Here is a 26,854-nt window from a genome sequence, read left to right on the forward strand (position 1 = left end):
CTCTCTAGATACTGGAAACTCTGTTTGCTACCATACTGTGATTTGCATAGCTTTAATAGATTTTGCCCTTGCAACAGCCAGATTTTAGCACAAATTCTGTAACAAAATACAGGTGAGACAGGTGTGTCTGGTAGGAAGCAGGAAGTTACTGACTTTCTCTGGCCTTTACAGAGGGAGGGAACCTGGAATGAGCATGAAAACCGTTGTGTGGATGAGCCACTATTTAAACTGTGGTGTTGGACACTGCTTAAAATGGAGTTATTTTCATCAGGCATTGGCAGCTGTTTGGGGGCAGTTGAGGATGGGATCTTTGGGGTCTTCATTAACTTTTTCATCAGTCTGTATTTGTACACAAGTGTGGGTAGTGTGTCCACAGGGAAGTTCCAAAGTACTCAGAACTACCAATTGTTCTCTCAGTGAAAGTCTACTAAAAATAGGGTATTCTTCCATTCAGACATCAAAACCTGATCTGTAATGTGAAGTGTCATGCTGTAGGAATAGTAAAAGAGCTTTTACATGAGGAAGTTCTTTCGGTGAGCTGTTTCTTACAGTGGGTGAAATGCAGCAAAAAGAAAAAGGACTTGAATCACTCTCTGCTTTATTGAATTACCTTCGGGTGGCATAAAATTTGTTCTGAAATCCTTATTCATTGCCTTTTGGCAAATACATACTACTTTTTTTCTATTTGAACTATGTTCTTAAGAGGTCTGCTTCTCTTCCTGCTGTGCGGGCTGCAGAGATGTTGGATATTAAGGAAATGGCAAAGAGAAAAACAATGTTTTCAAAAAAACACCCAGTTCTTTGACAGAACTTTCTGTGTTATCTAAAGAATTTGAAACTGGGGCACAAGAACTGGATGCTCACTTCAGACTGCAATGATCTAGAAAGATTTAGCATTTGTTCTTACCTGGCAGTCTTAAGTTTTAAATGCAAAATGCAAGGCTTTTCTCAAATTCTAAATGCAAAGTGTGAGGCTTTCCTTATTCAACGAGTAAGTGGAAATAAAAATAAAATCTGCTTTTTGAAGTAACAGTGTGCATGTGGTTCAAACGCAGGACATTTGCCTGCAAACTTAGCTGGACCTCAGTACTGCGGCAAATTACGTTGAGAAGCAGAGGATATTTGGAATTTTGCTGTGCAAACACTGTTCTTAACCTGCACGCTGGACTTGTGCTGGTATTTTTTAGAGTAACAAATGATGCAGTTGGCCCTTTCCGGTCAGACCCTCCTGGCACTGTAAACCTTCCGGGTGCCCAGCATGCTGGGCAGGTGAGGACGTACTGCACACACAGCACAGCCTTGGCTTCACCTGATTGCTCTGACAGTGCCTCTGGGAAAGCCTTGTTAGTCTCTTAATAAGAATTTAAACTGGCAGGTAAAGACAAGCTAATCTCTGTTTCATCCCATGATTTATTTGAACAGCAAGATGTCTGGTTCCTTTTCTTTGCTATTGCTGTAGAGCTGCCAGTGGGGACTGAACAATGAATTTGGGAATTTTAATGGATTTATTCAGTAACAATTAAGTGCTTGCTATGTAATTGCTGCCTGATTCTGACTCAATATGAAGAATAAAATTAGGAAGGATCTTGACTACATTCCAATCACAGTTTTGTGAGATGATGACCATGGTTAGGACAGGTGCTTGCTGTCAGATTTACCTCATGTAATTCTTACGTTTGTAGGTGCAGGGTGGGTTTTCATCACACAGCTGAATGTTTTATTATATTGGTCAATTGATATATATCATATACTGGTATTCAGACAAAAATGTGGCCTTTTAAAACTCTTACCTTCAGGTTCTTACGTGTCCTGGAAGTAAGGAGAAAAGGGAATGTTTTAATAAGAACCATCTATTATGGGTAACAAGCTCTGTGCTCTAGTGATAGTAGAGCATTTCAGAGAGATTACTGCAGAACCTATATGGTCAGACAAGGATGACAGAAAAGGAATGATGCAATTAATACAGGAACAAACTCTGTGCTGTCAGTTTGGGTGTTCCTGTTGGGGTGCACAGCCATAGCTGTCTTCTGGTTGATGGCAAGTTGTGAACGGAAATTGGATTTGGCTTTGCCTTCAAAGCTGTCTCTTCATTTGAGGTGCTTTCTTACAAGGATTCCATTTCTGTGTCAGTCTTGAATTTAGTGAGCTCTTTAAGCAAATAGAAATGACTCCAGCCTTTGGAGACAGCTCCGTACAGACGGTGGCTGGCCGCTTTCCCGAGTGGAGTGCACCGCAGTCTGAGAGCTCTGAATGCATCGAAACTTCTGTTACTGTAACTGAGGACTTTCCATCTCATGACCCCAACATTATTATTTTGCTTACTACATACACGTTGTGCCAAACTTCGTTGGGCAAACATTAAATTATAGAATCACGGAATTGTTAAGGTTGGAAAAGACCTTTAAGGTCACCAAGTCCAGCCATCAACCAGCACCACTAAACCATGTCCTCAAGTGCTAAATCAACATGTTTTTTAAACACCTCCAGGGATGGTGACTCTGGTAGTTCCCTGGGCAGTCTTAATTGAAACTGAAAGCAACTGGGTGCAAGTTAATCGCTGAATTCAATGACTTATCAGCCAGACAGTTGTTACAGACATCTGCTGGTGAGCAGTTGTTTGCTGCCCTGTTCTCTAGACTTTGATTCTTGTTCACTGCCGGAATGTTTATTTTGTCATTTATTGTACTTGGAGAAGGGCTAGTAGGTGTCTTTGAAGCTAGTCACGAGTGATCGTGCCATTTGTACCCTGACTACAGCCACGGCCCTGCAGGGCTTTCTAAACTCAGATGGTTAGGTTTTTGAAGTGTGTTTGTACATGGCTTATGCTGGAAATCATAGAGTGAATATGACTTTACTGGGGAGTTGTTGCCCGTGTTCTTTCTCTCTGCTTCGACTAGTTCTAGTTTCTCGTATAGCATAGCGGAAGAAATTTGCTCTGAAGTTAAAAATAATTGGAAGTATAGCTGTGGTGTTCCCCATGTGAAATGACCTCTCCATAGGTGAGTAAACACTGGTATGTGCCAGCTAGAACTGAATCCGCTATACAATTGACCACTGAAAGGGCAAGTTTGCTTTTAATGTTCAGTAAATTCTGATTATAAAAATCGAATTCATCCTTTTAATGAATAGGTTATCTGCCCTTTTTTAATCTGCCAGTCTCTTGAATGCAGATGTTCTGAACACTTTATTGCCAAAGTATTTCTTGAAAGAAGATCATCCTATTGCTGTTATATTGGCGTGGTTGTGTGCATGGCCAGGAATTGGACTTCATGATCCTTATTGGTCCCTTCCAGCTCAGGATATTCTATGATTCTATGAGTTGGTTATTAGCCTGAAGGTTTATGTTTTAATAGCTGTTGGTTACCAGCTTCTTTTTCCACATACTGACGTCCTCCGTTGAGACACTTCTGTTGGTAACTACAGATAGATAAGAAAAAGAAGAAATGCTGAGAAACAGATGTTGCAAGACCAAGTACCCAACTGTGTGCTAACAAAATGAATCTCACGGTGATTAGTTAACAATTCCTTGGCAGGCAGAGGCATATGTAAAACAGTAAACACATGGGGAAATAATAATATTAATTAAAAAAAAAAAAAAAAAAAAGAACGTTCTGAACTTAAAACATTGGCAGCATGAGTTCAGCCATCTGTGTTACTGAAGAGCTGACTGTATTGTGGTAAGTCACACCAAGGTCAGCTGGGCTGATTTTAGAACTGGTTTTAGACATGTTTTCCTGCAAACTGGTGATGAGGAGGGAGGTACATGGATTTTCAACTTAAATGCTGCGTCAGTAATGAGGAGGAGTCTGTCGTCCTCATTTGGCTGGGTTTGTTAGAAATTCCAATCACCGTGCCAAATAGTGAGGTGAGTGCCTCTGCCAGCTCTTTGAGTGAGATCTGGCTGTCAGTGGGATCCTGCACAGCTCCCAGACATGCTTTGGAGCTCATCAGTCAGCACCTCTGGTGCATTTGTGCCAGGTTGGCTGCTGTGACCTGGGTTCCTGCAGGGAAGGGCTGTGATGGGATGTGCCAGCACTGCCTGGGCAAGTCCAGCACGCTTGTACTTCACTAGAAAGCAGCTGGATCTCAGGGGCTGAGCAGTTCATCTCTGCTGACATCCAGCTCCTCACATGTGCACTCCTTGGAGAAAGCACTCTTTCACAGTTAATTGAAAATCCTGGGTTCCGTAACTAAAAATAAACCTTATTAAATGAATAGTGATGAAATAATAGGATATCCTGTGCAAGCAGAAAGAGAAATACCTTTCATTTTTAATACGATGTGATGATTAACTGAACGTGTACGGAAAATGGTCTTCTCTTACTTGATTACTTCAACAACGGCCTGTGATAAAGATTATAAATAGAAGCTTCTCTGCAAAATTGGGTTATAATAGAATCAGAGTTCATGGGTGTGACAGATCAACGTGGATCAACATCTCCGCTCTTTCTGGGATGCTGTGCTGTACACTGGTGTGCCCCTGGTCCTTGGGTGTTGCAGCAGACTGAGTAAAGCATCCCTTGGTGTAGAATTGCCGTGTGAACTGTGTGAGTCAGGCATTGACATTAGTCACGGCTGGTGCACATCTGGAGTTCCAGTGATTTGACTGCCCATGCTGTGCAGTGAGCCCGGGGGGGGGGGGGGTGGGGATGTTTTCCAATTTAACTGCAAGATGTCTGTAATCAATACCGCTGTGACACAGTACTTCAATGGGTTTGATCAGAGGAATGCTGGCCTGGCACATAGATCTTGGTGATTCCGGGTTCCTGGGAGTCCTTCCGAGTGTGGTGAGTAACAGCAGTGCAATCTGCAGCCTGAAGCATCAGCTCTCCCTTGGGAATGCTGCAGCCCACCCTCCAGCAGTGCCGGGATTCCCCAGGCTCCTTGAAAAGCCAGTTTCAGGAAACTCTAATTCCTTCATAAAAGTTGCATAATGACTCGTGTTTGTCAGAGCAGGAATTGCTCCTTAACCCTTGTGCTCTGGGGGTCTCTGTGCTGGTGGGACCTTGGGGGGGTCTCACAGGAAAGTGGAGTTGAGGAGCCACTAAAAAGCCCTTGGGTGACATTTCTGTGTGGGAATGATCTGTTACAAGAGGTGTTATACTTGCAGGCAGTTCGAAGCAGGGATGTTCGGGATGGGGCTGGCTTTTAAAAGCCCGATTTGTTGTGTAAATTAATGTATGGATCCAGCTACAATGGTCCACGTGCTGCTGCTCACTGACACAGCTAGAGGACACCTCTGCTGGGAACATTTTCCATTTTCCATGATGGATGGTCATCCCAGAGGTTTGTCTGCTCCAGGAAAACAGGCATGCAGAATCTTTGTCGATAGAGTGTCTTTGTATCAGACTCCAGTTCTGCCAAACTCGAGACTGAAATAGGTTAGTGGGCCTAGAAATTATGCGGAGTGTAATTGCCTATCTTGCTTCCTATGGAAGGCAGGCTAAAAATAAACCTGTCTGTGATTTGCATAAATTCTATTCTGATCTGAACACTCAGAAAAAAAAAAAAAAAGAAAAAAAAAATGATCTTGGCATGTGAACACATACCCTTCTGCTGGGAAAGCAGTGCCAAGTCCCAAGTAGATTAAATGGCTTGTGTAACAGAGAGCAGCTGCAAGGACATTTTTCTTTGGGGATGTCGCTGAAATGTGTCATTCTCTAGAGCTGCACGCTGCTTAAGCAATGAGATATGGTATGTTAGACATACGTCACAGCTGAAACGCTCTCCCTGGACAAACAGAAGGATTGGCAGCTTCTGCCAAACACTATGACAGGTTAACCTGCACAGGTACCCTGTGTGCGGTCCCTCGTTGTGGTGTGACATGGAATAATACTAAATGTCAGTAAGTTTGAATTTGCACGTAAGCTGGAGATTTCCAAAGGGAAACATTAATATTAGAACAGTTTGGGGACTCGAGTAACATTTTGTTCAGTTGGATATGTTAATTGTGCTTTCCAGACCAAATGGGTTTGTTTGCTGTCTCAGTAAATCATTTTCTCTAGTGTGAATAAATTAAAACCTCACATTGTAAATTATGGGAATGAATGGAAGATTGTTTATAAATTGGGAAAAACAAGCCATATTTAGCCCTAGGAAAATCATCTCCATTGTTCAGGTTACTTGTCTTTGTTTTGGTGCTCCACTTTTCAGTTAAGAGCAGACTAGATGATTTATGTATTATTGTAACCTGTGACAGCTACAGAGAACTCTTTATTTCATGGCTGTGAGCATCTGTATTTGACTTCACAGTACAAGTGTTGCAGTGACAGATACTACTTACTCGGAATAGCCTCTGTAGTGTGTTGAGCTGCACCGTGATTAAAACTCAGCAAGGCCCTGAGTGCATAATTAAGAAGTTTTAATAAAGTGCTATTATTAAAATGACTTTGTATTTTAATTTTTTTTAACGTGTTTGTGTATTACAAGTTCTGATTGTTGTTTTGACCCTTTAAATTGTTGTAACACCCTTTTAACATGTTTGAGCCCATTGGTGTGTTGCCATACGAGCGCCATCACTTGCATGGTGCTTTGAGTAGATCCTGATCAGAAAATGGCCTCAAGTTACAGCAGGGGCGGGGTTTAGATTAGGTATGAGGAAATTTTTTTTCATGGAAAGGGTTGTAAAGCTTTGGAACAGGCTGCCCAGGGAAGTGGTGGAGTCACCATCCCTGGAAGCATTCAAAAAAACGTGTGGATGTGGCACCTGAGTGGGTGCTGGTTGATGGTTGGACTTGATGACCTTAGAGGTCTTTTCCAACCTTAACAATTCCATATTCCATTCTGGTCAGTGTATTTGATTCATCTGCTGTTGTGGTGTCAAAAGCCTGTTTCCTCTTGTGCTTTATGTCCCTTTCTCACTTTGAGAGTCATAATTAGAGCTTGCAAATCACATTTGGTTTTTGTGAGGTGTTTCCCAGGCTGGGCTCAGTGATTTTTCCAGGCATCCCTGTAAATCCTTTTCTGTGTCTCAAACTTGACAGTGACAGAGGCTCACAGAGTGCAGTTTACTGGATTCTTGTTCTTGATCATCACTGCTGATGCATCTGACTTGAAATGGAAATCATGGGCCAGTTTACCCCATTTTTGAAAATACAACAAATCTTTATAAATAGGCAAAACACCGTTAATCTGTTCAGTGTTTCTTCTCAAGAAAATATCAAATTAAAGAGAAGAAAGGAAAGTCTCCATATGTAATAAAAAAGGTCAAACTTCTCTTGTGGAACATTCTTTTGCATTTTTCTTCCCTACTGTTAAGCTGATGGAAATGGTTATGTTTGCATTTTATTTGAAACCCATTCATTATTTTAAATTACTTGAGTTCTGCTTATATCTCCTTCAGTGTCTGATCTTATATCAGAAACAGCTGCACAGGCCTTTGAGCCTTGCTGTTGTCCTGTTTAATAATGGAGTATTAAAATACTTGGCATTATCAGAGTAAACCCTGCTCACTGGTAATTCTCCTGACTGTATTCCCATGGTAATGGATTTTTGTGTGTGTGCAATGTATTACTGTAATCATATCTGATACTGGTGTGTGTGAAGCTGGAGTCTGAAAGTTGGAACTACTTTACTCAAAAGGATTTTCATTTTTAAAATCCTTAAGGTTGTAGGTAATTCATTAGGCTATGCAAGTATTTTGCTGCCAGTGCAGGGCATAAAACCAACTTAAAATGCTGCCTTTCTGTGGAAGTCATGCACAGGCTGAGAATGTCTACAGATGTAACAAGATACAGAGAAGAAAAGTAGAGACCTGTGCTAGAACCATGTAACTGAGTAGTATTGCTGCCCTACATACGGGTTTCCAAATGCAGCTGGTCTCAATTTCCTATTTTTTCCTTAGTTCCGAAGTGGCACATGACCTGCTCTGCCATGTGCTGGCTGGGGATGCCCTGCGGAGACGTGGCCGTCTCCCAGGAGCAGATGGAAGGGAAGGGGCAGGCAGCTGCCCAAAGCTCTGCTGATGCTCTCCGTGCTCGGGATGCGTTCTGGCATGTGAGCTGAGTGCTTGTGCTTTTTGGTGGTTTTAAAAAACAAGCTGATTGTTGTTGGTTGTGGTTAGACCGGAGCTGCCCTTCGTGGGTGCAGGGGAGTGTCCCCCCACCCTGCCCATGGATACTCTGGAGCTGGCAGGGAAGTGAGCTCAGGGTAGGTGGCAGAAGGTTAAAAACCTCTTGGTTTCGCAGTGCTGGATCACAGAATCCCAGAATGCTTCAGGTTGAAAGGGACTTAAAGGATTGTCTCATTACATGGGCAGGGCAGGGACACCTTCCACTAGACCAGGTTGCTCCAAGCCCAGTCTAACCTGGCCTTGAACACTTTCAGGGACGGGGCAGTCACAGCTTCTCTGGACAACGTGTGACAGGGCCTCAGCACCCTCACAGGGAAGAATTCCTTCCCTCTGACAGTGGGAAGCCATTCCCCCTTGTCCTGTCACTCCAGGCTTATTCTTCACTTCCGAGCTTCAGTGGTTCTGGTGCATTTGTGAACAATGTCAAGTGCTAACTGGATACCAAGTGTTATTTTCATACACTGACCAAATGGCACTGACAACTCTAGCTAGATTTCTTTTTTTCATGGCAGATCAGGAACCCAGCCATGGATATTCACACTCTAGAGCCTTCTATTACAGTTGACTGCTGTTTCTGTACAGCCAAAACTGAAATCCTGGAGAGTTGCATCCAAGCTTCCACTGTTTACATTTCATATGTTGTCCCTTTCAGCTCCAAGTATATTTTGGAACAAACAGTGCATGATTTGCCAGTCCTTTTTGTGTTTCTCAAAGGTATTTTGGAGATGTGCCTTCCAAAAGGTATTTTAGTTGTCTTCAGAACTTGAAATGCTTTAATGATGGAAGTTCATGAGCAAACATGAAGTCATATTAGTTTTGCACAGGTTTACTAACAGTGGCCTGGTTTATTGGGAGAATCTTTCCAACCCTGTAAGATTTCAAGGAAACAGTACAGCTCAGGATGCTGGGATATTCAAGAATGTGGAGTGAGAAACTTTGTCTCTCTGAATCAGTCACCACCTTGACTGAGGATCTGAAGGCATTATCCTGTGAAGGATGCTGTTGGACACCTCTTAGTTAGTTTTTAGTAATGAGTGATCTGAATCTGAAGGCTTAAAAAGTCAAAATTCATAGTTATTGGTGGTTCTGGAGTCGATTTTGTGTTATTGACAAAAGTAAGAAGGCCCCTAAAGTCAATTGGGATGTACATTCTGTAATGAAGTTTGTGGTAACCTTATTTCTTAAATCCTCATTTCTTTCACTAGTACTGTAAACACCCTGCCAATATTTCGAGCACTCTGGTAAATGATTTATTAATACCGTAAGGCTTCTACCATAATTTCTGTAAATCAGACTATATTACCAAGAATTTATTGGATAGCATGTAGCAAACTATGAGTAAACAAGCCTTTCAACATAAACCTGTCTAATATTTCTCAGCTTTCAGGTAGTAAGTGTGTTTGGTTTGATGGATTATTGTAGCTGTGAGGAGCCTTGAGATTTTTTCTGTGCAATAGACTATGTAAACTCGTCCATGAATTGTTCTGCATCTACCATGTTAATGTAATTATGTGAATCTGACATACTTACCCTTTACTTTCTGTAAAATTGCAGGATGTCTGTAATGACACAGCCGTAGTTCAGCTACATGAAAGATGCTTAATTCAATTTTCTTCAAAGCAGACTGACACTAGTAACAGTTAGCCACTTAACAGCCTTTATTTCACAGCAGGGTAATCTGCAAATGCTCTGCACGATTATTTCTCTTCAGAACAAAGAAAGAAGGTTTGCTGTTGTAGTTGAAAGTTTAGGGTTGAGTTACTTAGAGGAATTAAATTCCTTCTTTGCTGCTTGGGCGGGCCCTGCTGCTCGTCAGGGGGTGCTCCTCCAGTCCTGCTTCCTTCCTTCTGTGATCATGTTCTGGGACTTCCCACCCCCACCAGTTGATCTTGTGGTTGCTCTATGCCTTGGAGTATTTGGTACGGGTTTGTAAAATGTAAATTACAAGTGGAGCTTGCCTCCAAACAAGCTGCAGTTTCTCAGGGAATGAACAGAAGTTAGCCTGAGTCCATAACGGGACCAGGATCTCTTTTCCCAGCTATTTTAGGAAAGTATTTATTAGTCTTCAGTATTTATTAGATGTGCAGTTCTTGGACATACTGCATTGAAAAAAGAGTGGGCAGGACAGCTGGAGAGAGCACAGAGTGTGTCAGGTTCACCTGCAAAACTTTATCCCATTCTGAACCTCTCCTGCATCTGTCTCCCTAGGACAGTGGCATCCATCAGGAAGGTAATGACTTCCATGTGGCTAATGTTTCCTAAATGTCTTTATGGTGCAATTAAAATGCACGGTAAAGTAAAGCAAGTGGATAGCAATGTCTTCCAAGCTTTGAGAAAGCTGAGATGTTCTTGTCAGGGCTGTGTACAAAAGCTCATCCCAAAGGAAGAATGGTGTAAAGGCCCTTCTCTCAAATCGTTCTTTGCCTGAACGTTTGATAATTTCTCAACTACCCCTTTTTCCTTATAATGTGTTTTCTCCAGATGCTGGAATAACAAGCGTGGGTGCAGCATGGCTTAATGAAAATGTTTTTGCTGTCCCTATCTTCAGTCAAATATTCCCTGCAGACATTTAGTAGAGGAAAATTCACACAGCCTAGCAGGTTTTAGTGAGATTCTGTTAGTGAATGTTTGAAGGCTGTTGTTAAAAAGGAATTTAAAATACATTTTGAAAATATTTTCTCCTTACGGCCCCGTTCTCAATCGTCGTACCTCCTTTGATACCTGTTCCCAAATAATGCAGCTTAGTTGTTTCTGAACTCATCAGCTTCTTATCTTCAGGACCTCTCCTTCCTTCACCAAACAACTTTCCCAAGTCATTCCTGGGTTTGTCCCCTGCTGATAACAGTGCTGTTAATTGTAGAAGAGTTTGGTTCTTTACGTGTGTTGGTCTGCCCTCAACCCAAGGCTTTGCAAATGATGCTGGGTTGAGGGAGGAGGTGAGAAGTCTGTCAGTATGGCCAGACCAGATTAACATATACTTTTGCTCTTCCTTCATGCTCTTTAATCATTCAAGGTTTTGGGGTTTTTTTCTTGTCTTTGTAAAATACATCATTGCCATTTCATATCGTAAAATGTACTGCTGATGTATTTGGCTTTTCTCCCACGTTTGTTCTAGGGAATCAAGTTTCATTCTTTACCTTGTCTGTTCTGTTCATTGTCAGGGAAGAATCTAGTATCCTGTGACAGATTGCTGGTTTCAGATAAATATTGCTACCTACCAGTGATACAGCAAATCAAGACACACTTACCAGAACCTGCCCACTTTGGAGAATCTCCCCTGAATTACTCAAAGGCTGGCCTTTTCTGGTGTAGGGTCTGACAGTGAAAAGATGTGATTAGTTCAGACTTTGGGAGGGGAGCAGTGTAGACCTACCGCTGCTTGAGTCTCATTAAAAGGCAGTCGAGCAGAAGTGCATGTCACATTCCTGAGATGATTATCTGCTCGTCGTCTTTTCAACATCCTTGCAGCAACTTAAACCTAAAGCAGCTGGTAGTCGATGGAAGCTTATTGAGCCCTGTCTACTCCGTCTCTTGGGAAGTAATGCTTCACCTGACAGGGAGCTTGCCTCCACTTCTAAGAAGCTGCAGTTTTCCAGGGAATGAGCAGAAGTTACCCTGAGTCCATAACGGGACCAGGATCTCTTTTCCCAGATGGGTCACTGGCCCAGGCACGGATGTCATCTCACTTCCCAGACTGGCCTGGATTTTCTTAGGGAACTCCTCTCTTCCACAGGCGGAGTCCCAGCTTGGATTCCTGCCTTCATTACCTGGAAGGGAGACAGCGAGGTGTTGAGTGTGAGCATGTCACGGAGCCCTTGGTGGCCTGGGACATGAGCTGCCAGGCAGTGCTGCTAAGTCTCAGCCTTCCTCCTCAGAAATCCCAGGGCTGTGGGCCCCCTTCCGTGAAGGAAAAGCGGGCTTCTGCACAGGAATCCATCTATGCCTCTACCCCACAAGCTGAGGAAGCACCCACTGACTGGGTTGGACATTCTCAAAATGTTCCAGTCTCTTTTCTATATTAGTTGTAGTCATTTGAACTTCCCACCTTCTCCTTGTCCTGAGAGCATAGGTGTGTATTTGCCAGGTCACAGTGAAGTACCTGCAGGTGAAGTACAGCAGGTACTGGCAGCTGTGTCACCACTGGGCTTTTCCATCCTCTCCATATTTCATGAATACAGTGATTCTCTTGCATGCTCGGAAATCATTCGTTGTGCTCAGTGAATGCATGTGTTCAGATCTGGAACCTGTGTGAAATTATCGTATGTTAATAGTTGCTGGGGAATATAATAAAGTTAATGTGTTACGCACTAATTCTAACTTGGATTTCCTAACACTGCATCCCTGGTTTGTGGAGCTGAACGTTTCCTTTAAACGGCTTTTGCTTAGTCACGTCAAAAATCGCTTCATCTCAATGTGTGTATCGACAGCTCCGTTTAACTAAACAGTAGCTGTTCTTCACTTGATGAGCCCTGAAAATTCCTGTTGTAGTTAGACTGTGAGTGAAGCCATGGAGCTGTTTTATAGCTCTTAACGTGTGTTTCACTGGAATTTTCATAGTCGGTGGCCTTTTGCAATCACAGCTTATGTAACACATCGTACAGCTGAGCGGAGCTGTTGGACACTGGGATCCTGTTCGCATGTGTGGAATTCTGAATGTACATGATGGAACTCTGGTTACATTTCTCCTCTGCTTTGTTCTAAGTGAGAAAACAAAATTGCATGGTGTTACGTAATATCTGTGGTTTTCACCCTGTGGGGTTCAAACTCCCCTAGGGAGGGGAGTGAGGAGCCTTGGGGGACGGAATTAGGGGGATCAGCAGGAAGGTGCCAGAAGGTGGCGGCAGATCACTGCGGGCTGGGCCGGGAGAGCTCCTGCCTGCCCAGCCCTCGGATTGTGGAGGCTGTTTTTTGGTGGATGAGAGGCTGGGCATTCCCTGGCCACATGCACTGGGACCCAGAAATCAACCCTACCTAACCCCTCCCTCCCCCCTTGCCCTCCCTGCCGCCCCCCTGGAATCTTTGGCTGATCCCACAATGCGGGCAGCAGGGGAGCGGAGGAATTCTGCCCTGCTCAGGTGAGACCCCACGTGCAGAGCTGCCTCGAGCTCTGGGGACCAAAATCAGAAAGATGTGGAGCTGCTGGAACAAATCCAGAGGGGACCACGGAGATGCTGCAAGGGCTGCAGCCCCTTGGCTCTGGATCCAGGCTGGGAGAGCTGGGGGTGTTCAGCCCAGAAAAAAGAAGGCACTGGGGAGATCTTAGAGCCCCTTCCAGCACCTAAAGGGGCTCCAAGAGAGCTGGAGAGGGACTTTTGACAAGGACTCGGAGTGACAGGACAAAGGGGAATGGTTTTTCACTGCCAGAGGGCAGGATTAGATGGGATATTGGGAAGGAATTCTTCGCTGTGAGGGTGCTGAGGCCCTGGCACAGGTTTCCCAGAGCAGCTGTGGCTGCCCCATCCCTGGAAGTGTCCAAGGCCAGATTGGACGGGGCCTGGAGCAACCTGGGACAGTGGAAGGTGTCCCTGCTCATGGCAGGGGGATGGGACTGGATGAGCTTTAAAGTCCCTTCCAACCCAAACCATTATAGAATTCTATGATTTTACCCTTCTGTTCACTAGTGGAGCCCACCAGGACTTCAGCTGTTTTAAAAAAAAATTCCTCCAAAAGCAAGGGAATGCAATTCCATTTTCTCATCTGTTCACTTAAAATGCGTTTTCGTGCAAAAGGCTGTAATGAAGGTATGAGCCCTAGTAATGAATTAACATAGTTTAATAGGAAAGCAGCTTACTTTTAGTAAACTGCTGATTTGAAAAGTTGCTTTTACAGTGAACAGTAAAGTATTTTTGAAAAGTTTGAAAGAAAATCATCCTCTCCTTATTGAGTCACCTATCAGCACTGCAGCTCCTTGGTGTAGCTGTCACTGTCTCCAGAAGGTGTTGGCATGGAAACTTAAGGCAGGGAATACCACATCTCTGGAAAGTTGTCACCTGTGTCTGTGTAAAGTGTTCATCAAAACAACATGGAAAACTTCCATATGGTCTTCAGAATGATTTGGTGAGAATGTCACCGATACTCTGTATGCCAACAGCATTAGCCAGAGGTATTTGGGACATTATTACCAGACAGCAACATAAAAACTACACAGACTGAATTCTTAGAATTTATTTATATGTTTCAGTGTTGAACTTTGCCGTTTTACCAACATTACTGATCTAGAAATGCGGTTTTTTGTCAAGTTCTAGGGACACCATGGCAATGCTCCTCTGCTTGTAACTGCAACGTGTATTTTTGAGCATTTCCTTGACAGGTTGGATATATAAATAGCCGGGTTTTGTCCTGCTTAGGTACAGCAGCAAAGGTAACTTCGCCAGTGCAGTTTGTGAGAGTCACCATCCCCATTTTTGTGATACCCATCACTCCTATTTGCCTCTCTACTTCACAACTCTGTATTTTGCTGCAGTAGCACTTGAGTCTTTTTTTCTTCTGCAGTCACTTAATTCTCCTTCCCCAGCTCCAGTGTGCATATCCTCATCTAAACAGGTCTTTTGTGGTTAATTTAAATTAAAACTGAAAACAAGAGGCTTGTGCATGTTCATCTTGCAGAACCTGAGTGGTATAAGGTACATTATTCCTCTTGACTGGTCCCTGTGTTGCCTGTGTTATCCTTTAGAGGCAGCTCAGCAGCACAACAAACACCAACCCGACATTTATCAGGTCATTTTGGAGAGGCTGATACATGAAGTTTTCCTAAAAGTCTGCGTCAAACAGTGTAGAAGAAGCATGTTCAGCTCCTGGAGGGAAAATAATCTGGTTTTTGCCAGAGGTTACCTAAAGCATCCTTACTATGACTTTATTTTTCTGCTTTCTAATGCACACCATTCTCTGTGTGAATTTCTGTAACCTTTCCTCTGCCCACTGTTTTGTTTGACTTTCCTCTGTTTTCCCCGGGCAATCATATCAATCTTCAATTTAGTCATCTTGGTCTCAGAGTATAGTCCAGTCTCTAAGCTTTTAGTGTTAAGATTAACCGCTCAATATTGGGTATCGTCAGTAGCAGCCTTGCTTTTATTTTGTCTTTAAACTGAGTTGATATTTATTGAAACGGGTTTATGAGCTTTTAAAATTTTAAACACGAAGAGGGAAAGATCAGTGAGTAAATAAAGTCTGTAATTCTACATCCAGAACAGATTTTCACATGTCGCCAAGTGTTTCCAACATGCAGTGCTCTGAAGGTAGCTAATGACCAGATTCATCTGCCTCAGTGAAATATGAGTATGTTGATCTGCCTAAGTGAGATATGCTGGGATTGCTGAAGTGCAGATCTGGCTTTGACAAGGAGATAGATGGGCCATTTTAGCAGCAAAACGTTTTTTTAATGTTGAGAAAATTTCTCGTCTACAAAGAAAAAAGTAATTTGTAGTAACAAATGGAAAATACTGTTCTTGCTGGAGATTACCCCATTTGTTTCCATTTTCTATGACATATTTTGCTCATTATGCTGCAGGAAGCAAATCCAAAGTTTTATCAGGAACAGTTCATGCTGGTAAAACAGGGACTTGAGCTGGGGGCTGCAGAGTTGCTGTGCATTCCTGGGAAGGGGTTGGGTGGAGAATTGTGGGAATTGTGGCATTAGTGGGAATTGCTGTCGCTTGTGTAACTGCTGGACAGCCATGAGGACAATGCTGAGGTGTTGTCCCAACACTGCAGAATGCTTTTTGTGTGTTTGGAAGTAATTTTTAAATAAATGACAGTGTCAAAGCAGGTGAGAAGCTGACTTCATTTGGAGCTCAGGGCTCGTGTTTGGCACAGGATGTGCTGCCTGTTTGGAGGGTGTGCTGGGTTGGTTCTGTCCTTGCTTGAGGGCTTAAGGTGGTTTTGTGTGTGTTTTGGTTAATCTGTGGACATCACCGACCTCTCTGAAGGGCTGATAGGTTATCTTGGTTCCACTTTGAAATACTCCTCATCGTGCCATGGTTTTGTGTGGAGGGAAGTGGGTGCAGGTTGAAATTCTGTTTGCTGTTGGTGAGTGGTGGTCGCTGAGGTCATGTTTGAGAGTTGAGTACAAGGTGTGAAATGTCCTCACCTTGGCTAAAAGGGAAGGGAAAGTATAAACTTGCCACAACCAAAACATGCAGCCAACTTTGCAGAAGTGACACATGGTTGGGAAAACCTGGTTAGTGGGGGGAGGGGTTTGATGCTTTGGGATTTTTTCCAAATTTGACATATATGTAAGTACAGTAATTGGTTGACGATGTAGGTGAGTGGGCCTTGTATGAAGACTGCTGTGGGTCTGTGACCTGTTTGAGGTGGTCTCCTCAGCAGCTTTGAGCTCACGGGCTTCAAAGGCTCCTGTCAGAAATGCTTCTGGGACAGGTTTATGCATTTCATAGCCTGTTGGTGATGTAATCTAACAGGAGCAGTTGTCTGTTCCAGCCTTTGTCCCCACTGTTGTGCTACACCAGCATCCGCCTGCTGCTGCCCATCTCGTGCTCTGGGTTTGGAGACAAAGGTTGAGCTTTTTCCCTAAAGCCCTGAGTGTTCTGCTGTAGTACGTAACTTAAATTTACCAAGGTCACTGAACCCTATTTAATGTGCTTTCTGGGAGGCTGACAGGGTACAAAAGATTGGTGTGTACCCTCCTGTCAGAAGGATGAGGCAGTAATACAAGAGCTCAGTTATTTGTGTGCTGAAGGGGTCGTGGTTCTCCAGTGATGTGACAGATTCACTAATGATACCTGACAGAAGTATTGCAAAGGAGTAATTGAAAAAAACCCCAACTCTCTTCTGTTATACAATGTTTTTAAGAAAGAAGTATTTTCTTTTTATAATTTGAAGAATGCAGGTTCTCATGTGACAAAATGTTGAACTCAGGTGACTAGTGAGTAGGTGTAAATTGAATGGAAACTGCTTCAAAATATAGTGAAATAGTTTCCTGTCTGTAGAGACTTTGAATTTTGGTAATAGGTTTTGTATTTTAATACTTCATATTGATTTTCAAGCAATTCCAGAATATTGTCACTGTCTTGTTTGGGAGATGAGGGGGTATGGTTGTCAGTCAGCTCTGCTTAAAATCTCTCTGCCAGAAGAAATTCTTCCCTGTGAGGGTGGGGAGGCCCTGGCACAGGTTGCCCAGGGCAGCTGTGGCTGCCCCCTCCCTGGAAGCATCCAAGGGCAGTTTGAACAGCACTTAGAGCAACCTGGTCTAGTGGAAGGTGTCCCTGCCCATGGCAGGGGGTGAAACAAGATGAGCTTTAAGGTTCCTTTCCAACACAAGCCATTCTGGGATTCTGTGATTTGATAGCACAAAATGTTTTTTTCCATCAAGGTTGTTGTATTTAAAACAACCCAACTCTTCCAACTGCTTGCTTCTTCTGGAACTTCTATAGCAATGAAACACAGTTCTTGTTGTGAGACCCTGCTTTACAAATTATTCTAATTTGTTCTTTTTTCTTTTTAAGGAAAAGTTATCAACAAGGACTTGCGCCACTACCTGAGCCTTCAGTTCCAGAAGGGCTCAATAGACCACAAACTCCAGCAAGTGATCAGAGACAATCTCTATTTGAGAACCATCCCTTGTAAGTATGTAAAGATCAGCCTCATTTGATCTGTTCCTGCTAACTCCCACATCATTTGTGAGCTTGAAATGCCTTCTCTCTTCATCTGATTTAGAGTTTTACCTTGCAGCAGGGACTTCTGGCTTTGCTACAATGGTTTCACATCTGAAGCTGCCATGAATTGGTACAGCCAGTATGGACTGAAAACCAGCAAAAATTTGAGAAGTCAAAGCTCAGATTGTTTCAGTAATATCTGTGCATTGCTCTTCAAAAGTTTGTCAGTAGTTGTTGTTAGAATGAGTGCAGCCACCACAAGAAATAAATCTTTCTCAGCATGATTGAGCAGTGCAAAACCATCCTGATTTTTGTCAATGTGTTGGGGTTTTTTTTTCTTCACAAAGAGCAAATTGAGGCCTTGAGTGTCAAGTGCATTAGGCACAGCAGGGCAGCTGGAAGGAGGGCGGCAGGACGTGTTGGGTGCAGAAGGGGTGGCACTGGCAAAAGGTACAGGCAAACGGCTTATCCTGAGAAGACTGATTAAAAAGGCTTTTCGCTGACTGTTTAAATATTCATTGCACTAAAAACTTACTTTGTCAACTAACATTTTTGTATCTACAGGAATTCTGCTCTGTTCTCTCTGAGCACGCCCAAGAGTTTGTGGCTTTCTTAAAGTGCATTTCACTATTATTAGCTTTTATTTACTAGCTCTTGTTCATGCTGCTGCCTGAAAAAAATTTACGTATGCCTTTAAAATGCTGTTAGGTAGTAGGCAGTCATGAATAGTAATGAGTCAGTGCAGTCCTTTCAGGAGAGTTTTAATTAAGCTGTTGTAACTATGGGAGGCCTGTTTTCATAGACAAAACACTTTGAGAACCTCTGCATTAACACAGCAATTTACTGATAAAGCTTACCTACAGCCAGGGGTTGGAGTGTGGCTGAATTACACTCTGAACTGTAGGTTAAAAAATAAGTTTTATGCCTAGTTATGGATTTGGTGGCCCAAAAATCAGATGTGCTTAGTCATGATGACCTCATTGCAAATTAGAGAGTTGGTGCCGGTGGAAGCAGGGAAAGATGCAGCACCATTACAGCTGGTTTAAAATAAAATACCACAGCTGTTCCTGGAATCCCAGACTGGGATTGCCTGGCCCAGGTGTCGTCAGCTGCCACAAAAGTTGCTTTTGGTTCACTGACCATAAGAAAGATTTCTCTCTTAATTACCACCTCACCCAACTTTTTCTCTCCTCCTCCCTCAATACCAGAGCTGTCATTCCTATGTGATTTGCTGGCTCAGTTTTTATACATTATTGTTCACTTGCTCACCGGTTGTTCTAACTGGAGTGACATCATCTTTGTATAAAGATTCGAAAATACATTGTTTTTATTGAACTGTGCAGCAGGCAGCATTTGATAACAGGCAGCACGTAAGTACCTTACAAGAGTGTTTTCTCTGTCTTTGCAGGCACTACAAGGGCTCCCAGAGATGGGGAGGTCCCTGGGGTAGACTATAATTTCATTCCTGTTGAGCAGTTTAAAGCGCTGGAAGAAAGTGGAGCCTTGCTAGAAAGTGGAACATATGATGGTATGTCGGTGATGTTTAATGGAATGGGAATAAGGACCCAGTACTTGTGTCCAGGATCTTAGTCCAAGTGCAGCTCCTTGTGGTACCAGTTTTCCTGCTCACTTGATGGTCATGATAGTAGTAGAGAGACAATAGCAAGTCTGTTCTTGGATTACTGTGAAGAGGAGGAGCGATCTTGTTTTAAAGCGCTCTCATAAACCACAGATTGTCGTTTCAACCATTCTTAATCCTACCTGATTATTTTCACTGTTGCATTTTTGGGAGGCATTCTGAAAAGGTTTGTCTGTGCCTGGTACAAATTTAAGAGAATTTAGTCAATGTTGTGTAAACCTCAGAGAACGGAGCCATGTTCTCCTCCCAGGTGTGCTTTAAAAGGACAGAAGGCGAGAGAAAGTCTGACCCAGCAGGGAAACAAAAGCATTTTTCAATGGAAGATTGAACAGCTCTGGACCAGATTGTCCAAATCTGTAGCAAAGTTGGGTTTGTTAAGTGTGGTGAAGAAAAACATTGTAATGAAGGTAGTGAAAAAAGAAAAGAAGATGTCAAAAGTAGACAGTCCTGTGAAAGGCTCTGTGCCTCTTGTTTTCTGTATCCCACGCTATGTGTTAATATCGTCCCGCCTGAGGAAATCTCCTAAGTAAATTTAGGCTAAACTAGTACTTTTTTTTTAATCCTTAGCTGCACTTTATCTGGCTGTCCCCTCTCTGAGCCTTGCCCTTCCTTGATATTTGCAGAAGGGTTTTCTTTCTTACTTTATTTACATGGTCAAAACCATATCCAGGCACCAAAAGTTACCCCAGTAGGAATTCTGGGAAGCTTCCTTGCTTTTTGTGCTCAATTCCCTAATAAAAATCATATGAGCAGTCAGAAGAGAGGTCAGTTGCTGAAATTCTTTTGCAGAAAGCAGCAGATGATTCCTTTGTGCTTTGGATTAAAATACTGAAGGCAAAATCTGTTCCTTTTTCTGACGTAAAAATAATTTTTAGATGAAGCCGTATTAATATCTTTGTTTTGCAAGTGTATTGTCAGTAGAAAATTGCAAATGTTAAAAATCAATTACTTGTTAACTGGCTTTACGGAAATAAATACTTTGTTACTGCACAAACTTAATTTGCTTTTTGACTTCAATATTTCTGTTGCTCTGTTAATTAGTATATAGAGTAAGAATAATTAATTTTCACTCTTTTGCTCCTCTCAGATTACTCCCTAAGTCTCTTTATGGAGTATGGGTGGATTCCAGGCAAAGTAACAAATCCATCTTTTTCTTTAGAAAACTTAAGGCAGGACAAAAGCTTTGAGTTAACCTCTTGTTTTCTGACAACTCGTGCTTCATTGACAAGAAGTCAGTGTATGAATAAATACACTTTGACTGTTGATTGGGATTTGGTAGTGCTGATGTCTTCTTTGAGGTTTTAAATTTTCACCAAAGCATGTTTGCATGTGCAGTAAAATGATTACAGCCACTGCCAGTGCATTCAGCAGTATCAGTGCTTCAGTGGTCCTGATTTCTGTCTCATTTTCAGGTAATTTTTATGGTACTCCGAAGCCTCCAGCAGAGCCCAGCCCCTTTCAGCCTGATCCGGTGGATCAAGTTCTTTTTGACAATGATTTTGATACTGAATCACAGAGGAAAAGAACCACATCCGTCAGCAAAATGCAAAGGATGGAAAGTTCTCTCCCTGAAGAGGAGGAAGAGGAAGAAAAGGAAGCAGTTAATGGCAGCGGAGGGATAGGTTGGTTGACAAGGGGAGAAATTGCCTGGAGTACTGTATGAATGGATAAGGACTATACAAATAACATTCGGGCTTCCTTAGTTTTGGTGAAGTTTGAAGTCAGTTTCTATTCAGGCCGCTGCTTCTACTCGATTTTTAAATGACCTTTTAAAAAGAACCAGCTGTTCTCCCAGCCAGATGTGCAATTGCATCATAAAATGCATTGCTCGGTGAAGAACATGTGGTGCTGGATATGGGCCAGTTACACGAGTGGGAAGGAAAAATTTATCCATTCTTCAAATAACAGAACCCTTCACAGAGTAGAATTCATACCCTGTAAATGTTACTGTTTAATTTTGAGGCAAGTACTGAATTTGTACACAGGAGATTTTAGGGAATTGGTTGGTTTAAGGGGCAACGTTGGCGCATACTGTACAATTTTCAGATGATTTTGCGTAAGGGAGCTATCACACAACCTAAAACCACCCGAGGGGGAGCTTGTGGAGAGCAATAAAGCCAAGTGTGTTGAGGCTGGAGCGGTGTCCAGCAAGACCTTTCTGGGATTGGCAGGATGCCCTTTTCTTTTTGCTGTCATGGTTACTCATCTCGAGGGGGGAAGAACGGAGGGTGCAGAGGAGCTATCGCCTTGCATTTGCAGCTGATCCTGTGTGTTAGTGTTTAGGACAGAGTTACACTGACCAGACGTGACCTGATCTTGTCATCTTCCACACCACAGAGGGGCCAGTGGTCAGGCTGGTGGTTGGGTGAAGGTCATGGACATCATCATGTCAGAGAGGGTGCCAAGCGTAACCTCAGTTCTGAAGGGTGGAGGCTTCCATTTAAAGTTTCCTGCAGGAGTTTTTGGGATCTTTTTTCTAGTTGTGGCTTATAGGAAGGTGTTGTTTATTTTACTGGCAGCTTGGGTCTTCTTTACATTTCCTTCTGATTCTTTGAGGAATATTAGTAGGATTTTTTTGGGTCGTTTTATGGCATTACAAACACCTCTATGTAGAAACGGCAACAGAGTGTAGTCAGCTCGGACTTCTGCCAGCGTTGATTTTGCAGAGTAGGCTCAGACATATAATACAAGGTTAATTCTGTTTGGCAGGGGAAGAGCAGAGTTCAGGGTTTTCATGTCAGCTTTTCAAAGTTCAGAGCTGAAAAAAAAAATGTGGAAAAATGCACATCACATACAGGGATGTGTTTGACATCCACTTGTAGCCAGATTAAGAGGGTGGTTCTTTGTGAGAAACAACATAAGCATCTGACAAACACTTTCCCTGAACAACTGCAGAAAACAAAGAAAAACATTCAGATTCTCCTGACTGGACGAAACCTGTTCCCAGCTACAACCAGACAAGCAGCAACATGGACTTCAGAAATTATTTGTCAAGGGATGAGACGCTGGAACCGCTACCCAAGAACTGGGAAATGGCCTACACGGACACTGGCATGATCTACTTTATCGAGTGAGTAACTCTGTGGAGGAGAGAAGTGCTGGTGGCTGGAGTGTGGAAAGCTGCTCTTGCACCTCTCTTCTGCTCTTGCTGCTTCTGTTTCTTTATGAAATTTAGTATATTCCTACCGTTACATTCCGTACTCGCAGTCCTCAACATTGCACGCTCGGTACAATTGCCATCATGCCGGAAAACCTTATGGTTCCACCTGCAAAGTCAGTTTGTTTGTTCTAAGTTTTGTATCTCACAAATACAGAGCTGGCTGGGTATTGCTAAGTGAAGTATAACATGGAAACCTTCTCTATGTCAAATTTCTCCGAAATTTGAGACCTTATTTATTTTTTCTTTTCTGCTTGTGTTCCTTGGCTGGGAATGGATGTTTCAAAATACAAATAGGCCAGATGAAAGCCCAGGATAGGAAAGTAGCTCATGTGTGCATATGTAAGACTGCCTTATTTATGAGTTCTCAGGAAAAAATGAAACAGAAACCTTCCTGAGAGTTAAGTTTATGAGGAGGCTAAAAATATTTTTTTCCTATCAGGTAGAAACAGCTGCTGTTCCCATACGAGCTTTTGGGGGCTGGGGAGAGGGTCTGTGCCTCTAACACTTCCCGTGTGTCCCAGAGAGTCTCCAGTGTGCTGGTGCCTTTTCTTTTTTAGTATTTTACGATGTGACTGAGGCACAAATAAAGGTTGTGTTATCTGAAGTGTACAGTTTGCCTACAACAGTAAATACTTAAAGCAAATTTTTTCACTGTGAGGGAGTTCTCTTACTGGCACGTGTTCTGCTCTACAGTCACAACTCCAAGACAACCACATGGCTTGATCCCCGGCTCTGTAAGAAGGCCAAAGCTCCTGAAGATTGTGAAGATGGAGGTGAGATGTTCAGAATGCATTTGTCACCTGTCACTGATAAATGTCTGAGTTTATCCCAGCTGGATACAATCCACTACTGCTGTGGTAGAAGCTTCTCCCTGGTAGATGTGACTCTGGAGCTGGCAGTGTAGTGCTGAGTGTCCCTTGCTTGGTGGCAGTAGGAATTTACATAAGACTGGGAAAGTCCATGGTGTATTTTCCCTGGAGTGGTAGAATCTGGCTGAATGGAAGGTTTATCTGCATTCCTGAGCAGAATATGAGATGTTTTGTTCCAATAAGTGTCATTCTTAAGGAGAAAGCTGCACGTGAGTGATGATCTCACTGGAAACTGTTGTACCGGTGGAATATGGCAGAAGGAGAAGGTCCACAAGTAACAGAATATAGAAATAACAAAGAAGGTACGGCAAAATACATACTGCTAATGAGAGCTATTGCATGTGAGATAGTATTTGAATGCAGAAGCTAAGAGAACAACCTGCTTTCAATTCCTTCAAGACTTCCAGGTCAGTAGCCTGCAGGCAATTCCCGCAACCGTTTCCTGCACAGTTGCGCAATTTAGTCTGCTAGAAAAGAGTATCAGATAGCTCTGTCTTCGGCAAATGCCTGACATGTTCCAAACGCTGAAGCAGGCTCAGAATGACCTGTCATCCTCCAAAATTGCCCAGCCTAACAGCCGTGTATCCATAATGAAGCCAGCTGGAACAGTGGCTGCGTACTGCTGCTTATTAAACATATGTGCAGCTCACCACAGGATAAAAAGAGCACTTCAAACAGAGATGCAGGATATCCAAATGAACAATACTTAAATTATTAGACCCACTGGGTCTTCTGTCAGACCCCGTGGAGCGATGCTGATATTGGTAATTGGTAACATGCTGTCATATGCTAGGGAAATTCCTGTTACTGTCAAACTTAGGGCAGCCTCAAACAAGATTGCAGGGCAAATTTATCCTTAAAATGTCTGGCTAACTGACTATATTCATTATTCTAATATTTCCGTGGTCAAGATAACTAGAACAATGAACTTGAATAATCTGACCTCTGTGGTAACTGCTTATCACCTTCAGTCAGTCATGAGCTGCTGGCACCCTCTTACCAGATGCCGAGTTTGCCATAAAAAGGAGCCTTTGCATGTTACTTCCAGTACAAACAGGTCTTTAAGTTTATTACATGTTTAAAGTGGTCTGATTTCATTGAATACAAGTTTCATCATTTCATTTAGTGGAAGAAAGAGTAAGAGTTACAGGGCTTCAGATTCCCTGGAACAGGCTTTCATCAGGGAAGAAAACGGGACCTGTCTTTTCCTCATATTTTTCTAGGTGTTCTTTAATGAAAACTCTGATATTTGCAGATAGTTTTCCCCTGTAATGGAGAACTTGGTCTTTCTGATTGCAGAACTTCCTTATGGATGGGAAAAAATAGAAGACCCTCAATATGGGACATATTACGTTGAGTAAGTGCTAATTATTGATTTGGCATAGTTATAAATTGAGCAAGAAATTCTGAAGTGCCTGATACCCAGTAAGGAGACGTTGTAATGCAGTGAAAGGCCAGGCTGGACAGGGCTTGGAGCAACCTGGTCTAGTGGAAGGTATCCCTGCTCATGGCAGGGGGTGGAACTGGATGGGTTTTAAGGTTCCTTCCGGTCCAAACCATTCTGGGATTCTGTGAAAGTATTAAATATATCCAGGAAAAACAGTCCTGGGGGCAGTGAACTCACGGCACAAGCTTCTGGCAGCACTGGCATGTGGGAAAAGCCACCGTGTGCCCTTAAAGACTTAGTGGAGTGTTTTTCATTCGGGGAAGGAAAGCAAGTAGCAACCAAAATAATTTATAAATGGAAATGAGCTGATGTCATTTTTCTTAGCTTTAACAAAAACAGAGTCACTTGACTTCAGAGTGGCACCTGATAACTTTAAAAGAGCAAAAATAACTTGCAGATCATTGCTGTCTCCAAAGAGCCAAGTCAATAACCACTAAAGTGCTGCAAGAGCTCTTTCGAATCTCCTTCCGGCCAGGGGAAATTAAATCTCTCTTTAACCATGGAGAGGAAAATTGGTAGAGTTGAAAATGTAGCTTCGGAGAACAAGCAAACATTTTTCACTTTGCAGAGCCGAGGTATTTGAATTATGCTCAAATTTGTTCGTTTTCCCCTCCTCTGCTGTACTGCTGTAGCATCTGCTAGGAAGAAGGTGATGCCTGAGTTTGTAAACACTACAGGTAGATGGGTCAAGAGAAGAAACAGATTTGCTCAGTTCTGAACAATTGCAACTCTGCCTAGTGATTAAAGGGAGTAAAATTTTATCTGCCTCGAAGTAAATAAGCTGCTGAAAGAACGAACCTGCTTTAAGTATTGGTTATGAGAGTGTTTTGTTCATTCCTCCAGAGCATTCATCTGAGATTAAAAAAAACCTAGTGTTTGTAGATGCATTTTTTTGGGGTTGCCTTTGTTGGGAAATAGTCAGAATGTTTTCTGTTGAAATCCTGACCTACCTTTTGTATGCCTGCAGTCATATTAACCAGAAAACTCAGTTTGAAAATCCAGTATTGGAAGCCAAAAGGAAAAAACAGCTAGGACAGACTGATGCTGGGCCTTCCAAATCAGGTATCACTGAATATTGTGTTCTTTGTCACATGTATCTTTATCTGCAGGTATGCTTTACAAAAACCCAGTTCTGGAATTCATCAAGGCATCAGCCTTGTCTTTCTGCTAGCCATTACAGTGTTACCTCCCAGATCTTAAGGGTTTTTTGAAGAACTTCTTCATGTTAAAATTGAACCGAGGCACTGAGACTGCTTTTAAATCATTTTGATTACTCTGAAGCTGGTTGTCATAAGCAGCTTTGGAGTATATGGAGGGTTAGAAGAGCCATCTGGAAGATGCAGGTAAAACCACACCTGGAGTTTTTATGCTTTCGATCTACTTTGAGCTTGGTATTCAAGGATTAAAACTGGGAATTCGAGGTGGGAGGTTTACATACAGCTCTGTTGCAATCTGTTCAAAAACACTCTTAACTTTTCTATTGGCTGAATTCAGCTGGAACGTGAGTGTAGCACTTTCCTGTCTGTTTGCTTTATTCCTTAAGAGTGCTTCAGAGGCTGACCAACAATAAACAAATCGTTAACCTTTGTGACACCTTAAAAAAAACCAAAAAACTTACCGGAACTAACCCTGGTTTCCTGCCTTCCTGTCTCTGTATTCCGTAATTCCAAAGGACCAGGGAGGTCTGTCTTCACTCGAGATCCATCCCAGCTTACTGGAGCACTTATAAGGACATCCTTGAAAAAAAGTACCATGGGATTTGGCTTTACGATCATCGGAGGGGACAGGCCTGATGAGTTTCTCCAGGTGAAGAATGTGTTAAAAGATGGGCCCGCTGCACAAGATGGGAGAATTGCTCCAGGTCAAGTATTATTTCCCTAAACTTCCATTTCATGGGGTACTTGGGAGAACGCAGCTCGAGGCAGAGGAGGTTGGATGACTCCATCCACATCGTCACTAAATTAAATATTTTCAGATTTGTGAAAGATCTGTGCAGAGCAGTGCCTGAAAAGGAAAAGAAGCAACATTCTAGATAAAAACTGACTTTAAGGGCACTT

The 26,854-nt window shown here is 42.7% G+C and overlaps 1 protein-coding gene across 3 annotated transcripts in view; it reads left to right on the plus strand.

Moving 5' to 3' along the window:
• The window catches only part of MAGI3 (membrane associated guanylate kinase, WW and PDZ domain containing 3), a 61,567-nt gene that overhangs the window by 13,111 nt on the left and 21,602 nt on the right, over positions 1–26,854 (plus strand). For 2 of the 3 annotated variants that reach the window (XM_032132964.1, XM_032132966.1), the window contains exons 2-9: positions 17,533–17,649; positions 19,091–19,210; positions 20,734–20,943; positions 22,217–22,391; positions 23,175–23,254; positions 24,650–24,707; positions 25,765–25,859; positions 26,470–26,658. In XM_032132964.1, the coding sequence (XP_031988855.1) occupies positions 17,533–17,649; positions 19,091–19,210; positions 20,734–20,943; positions 22,217–22,391; positions 23,175–23,254; positions 24,650–24,707; positions 25,765–25,859; positions 26,470–26,658 (1,044 nt within the window). The remainder of the gene's footprint in view (positions 1–17,532; positions 17,650–19,090; positions 19,211–20,733; positions 20,944–22,216; positions 22,392–23,174; positions 23,255–24,649; positions 24,708–25,764; positions 25,860–26,469; positions 26,659–26,854) is intronic. The other variant, XM_032132965.1, reaches the window with a different exon arrangement.

This window comes from Corvus moneduloides, chromosome 24 (genome assembly GCF_009650955.1).
Source record: "Corvus moneduloides isolate bCorMon1 chromosome 24, bCorMon1.pri, whole genome shotgun sequence".
NCBI classification, from domain to species: domain Eukaryota; kingdom Metazoa; phylum Chordata; class Aves; order Passeriformes; family Corvidae; genus Corvus; species Corvus moneduloides.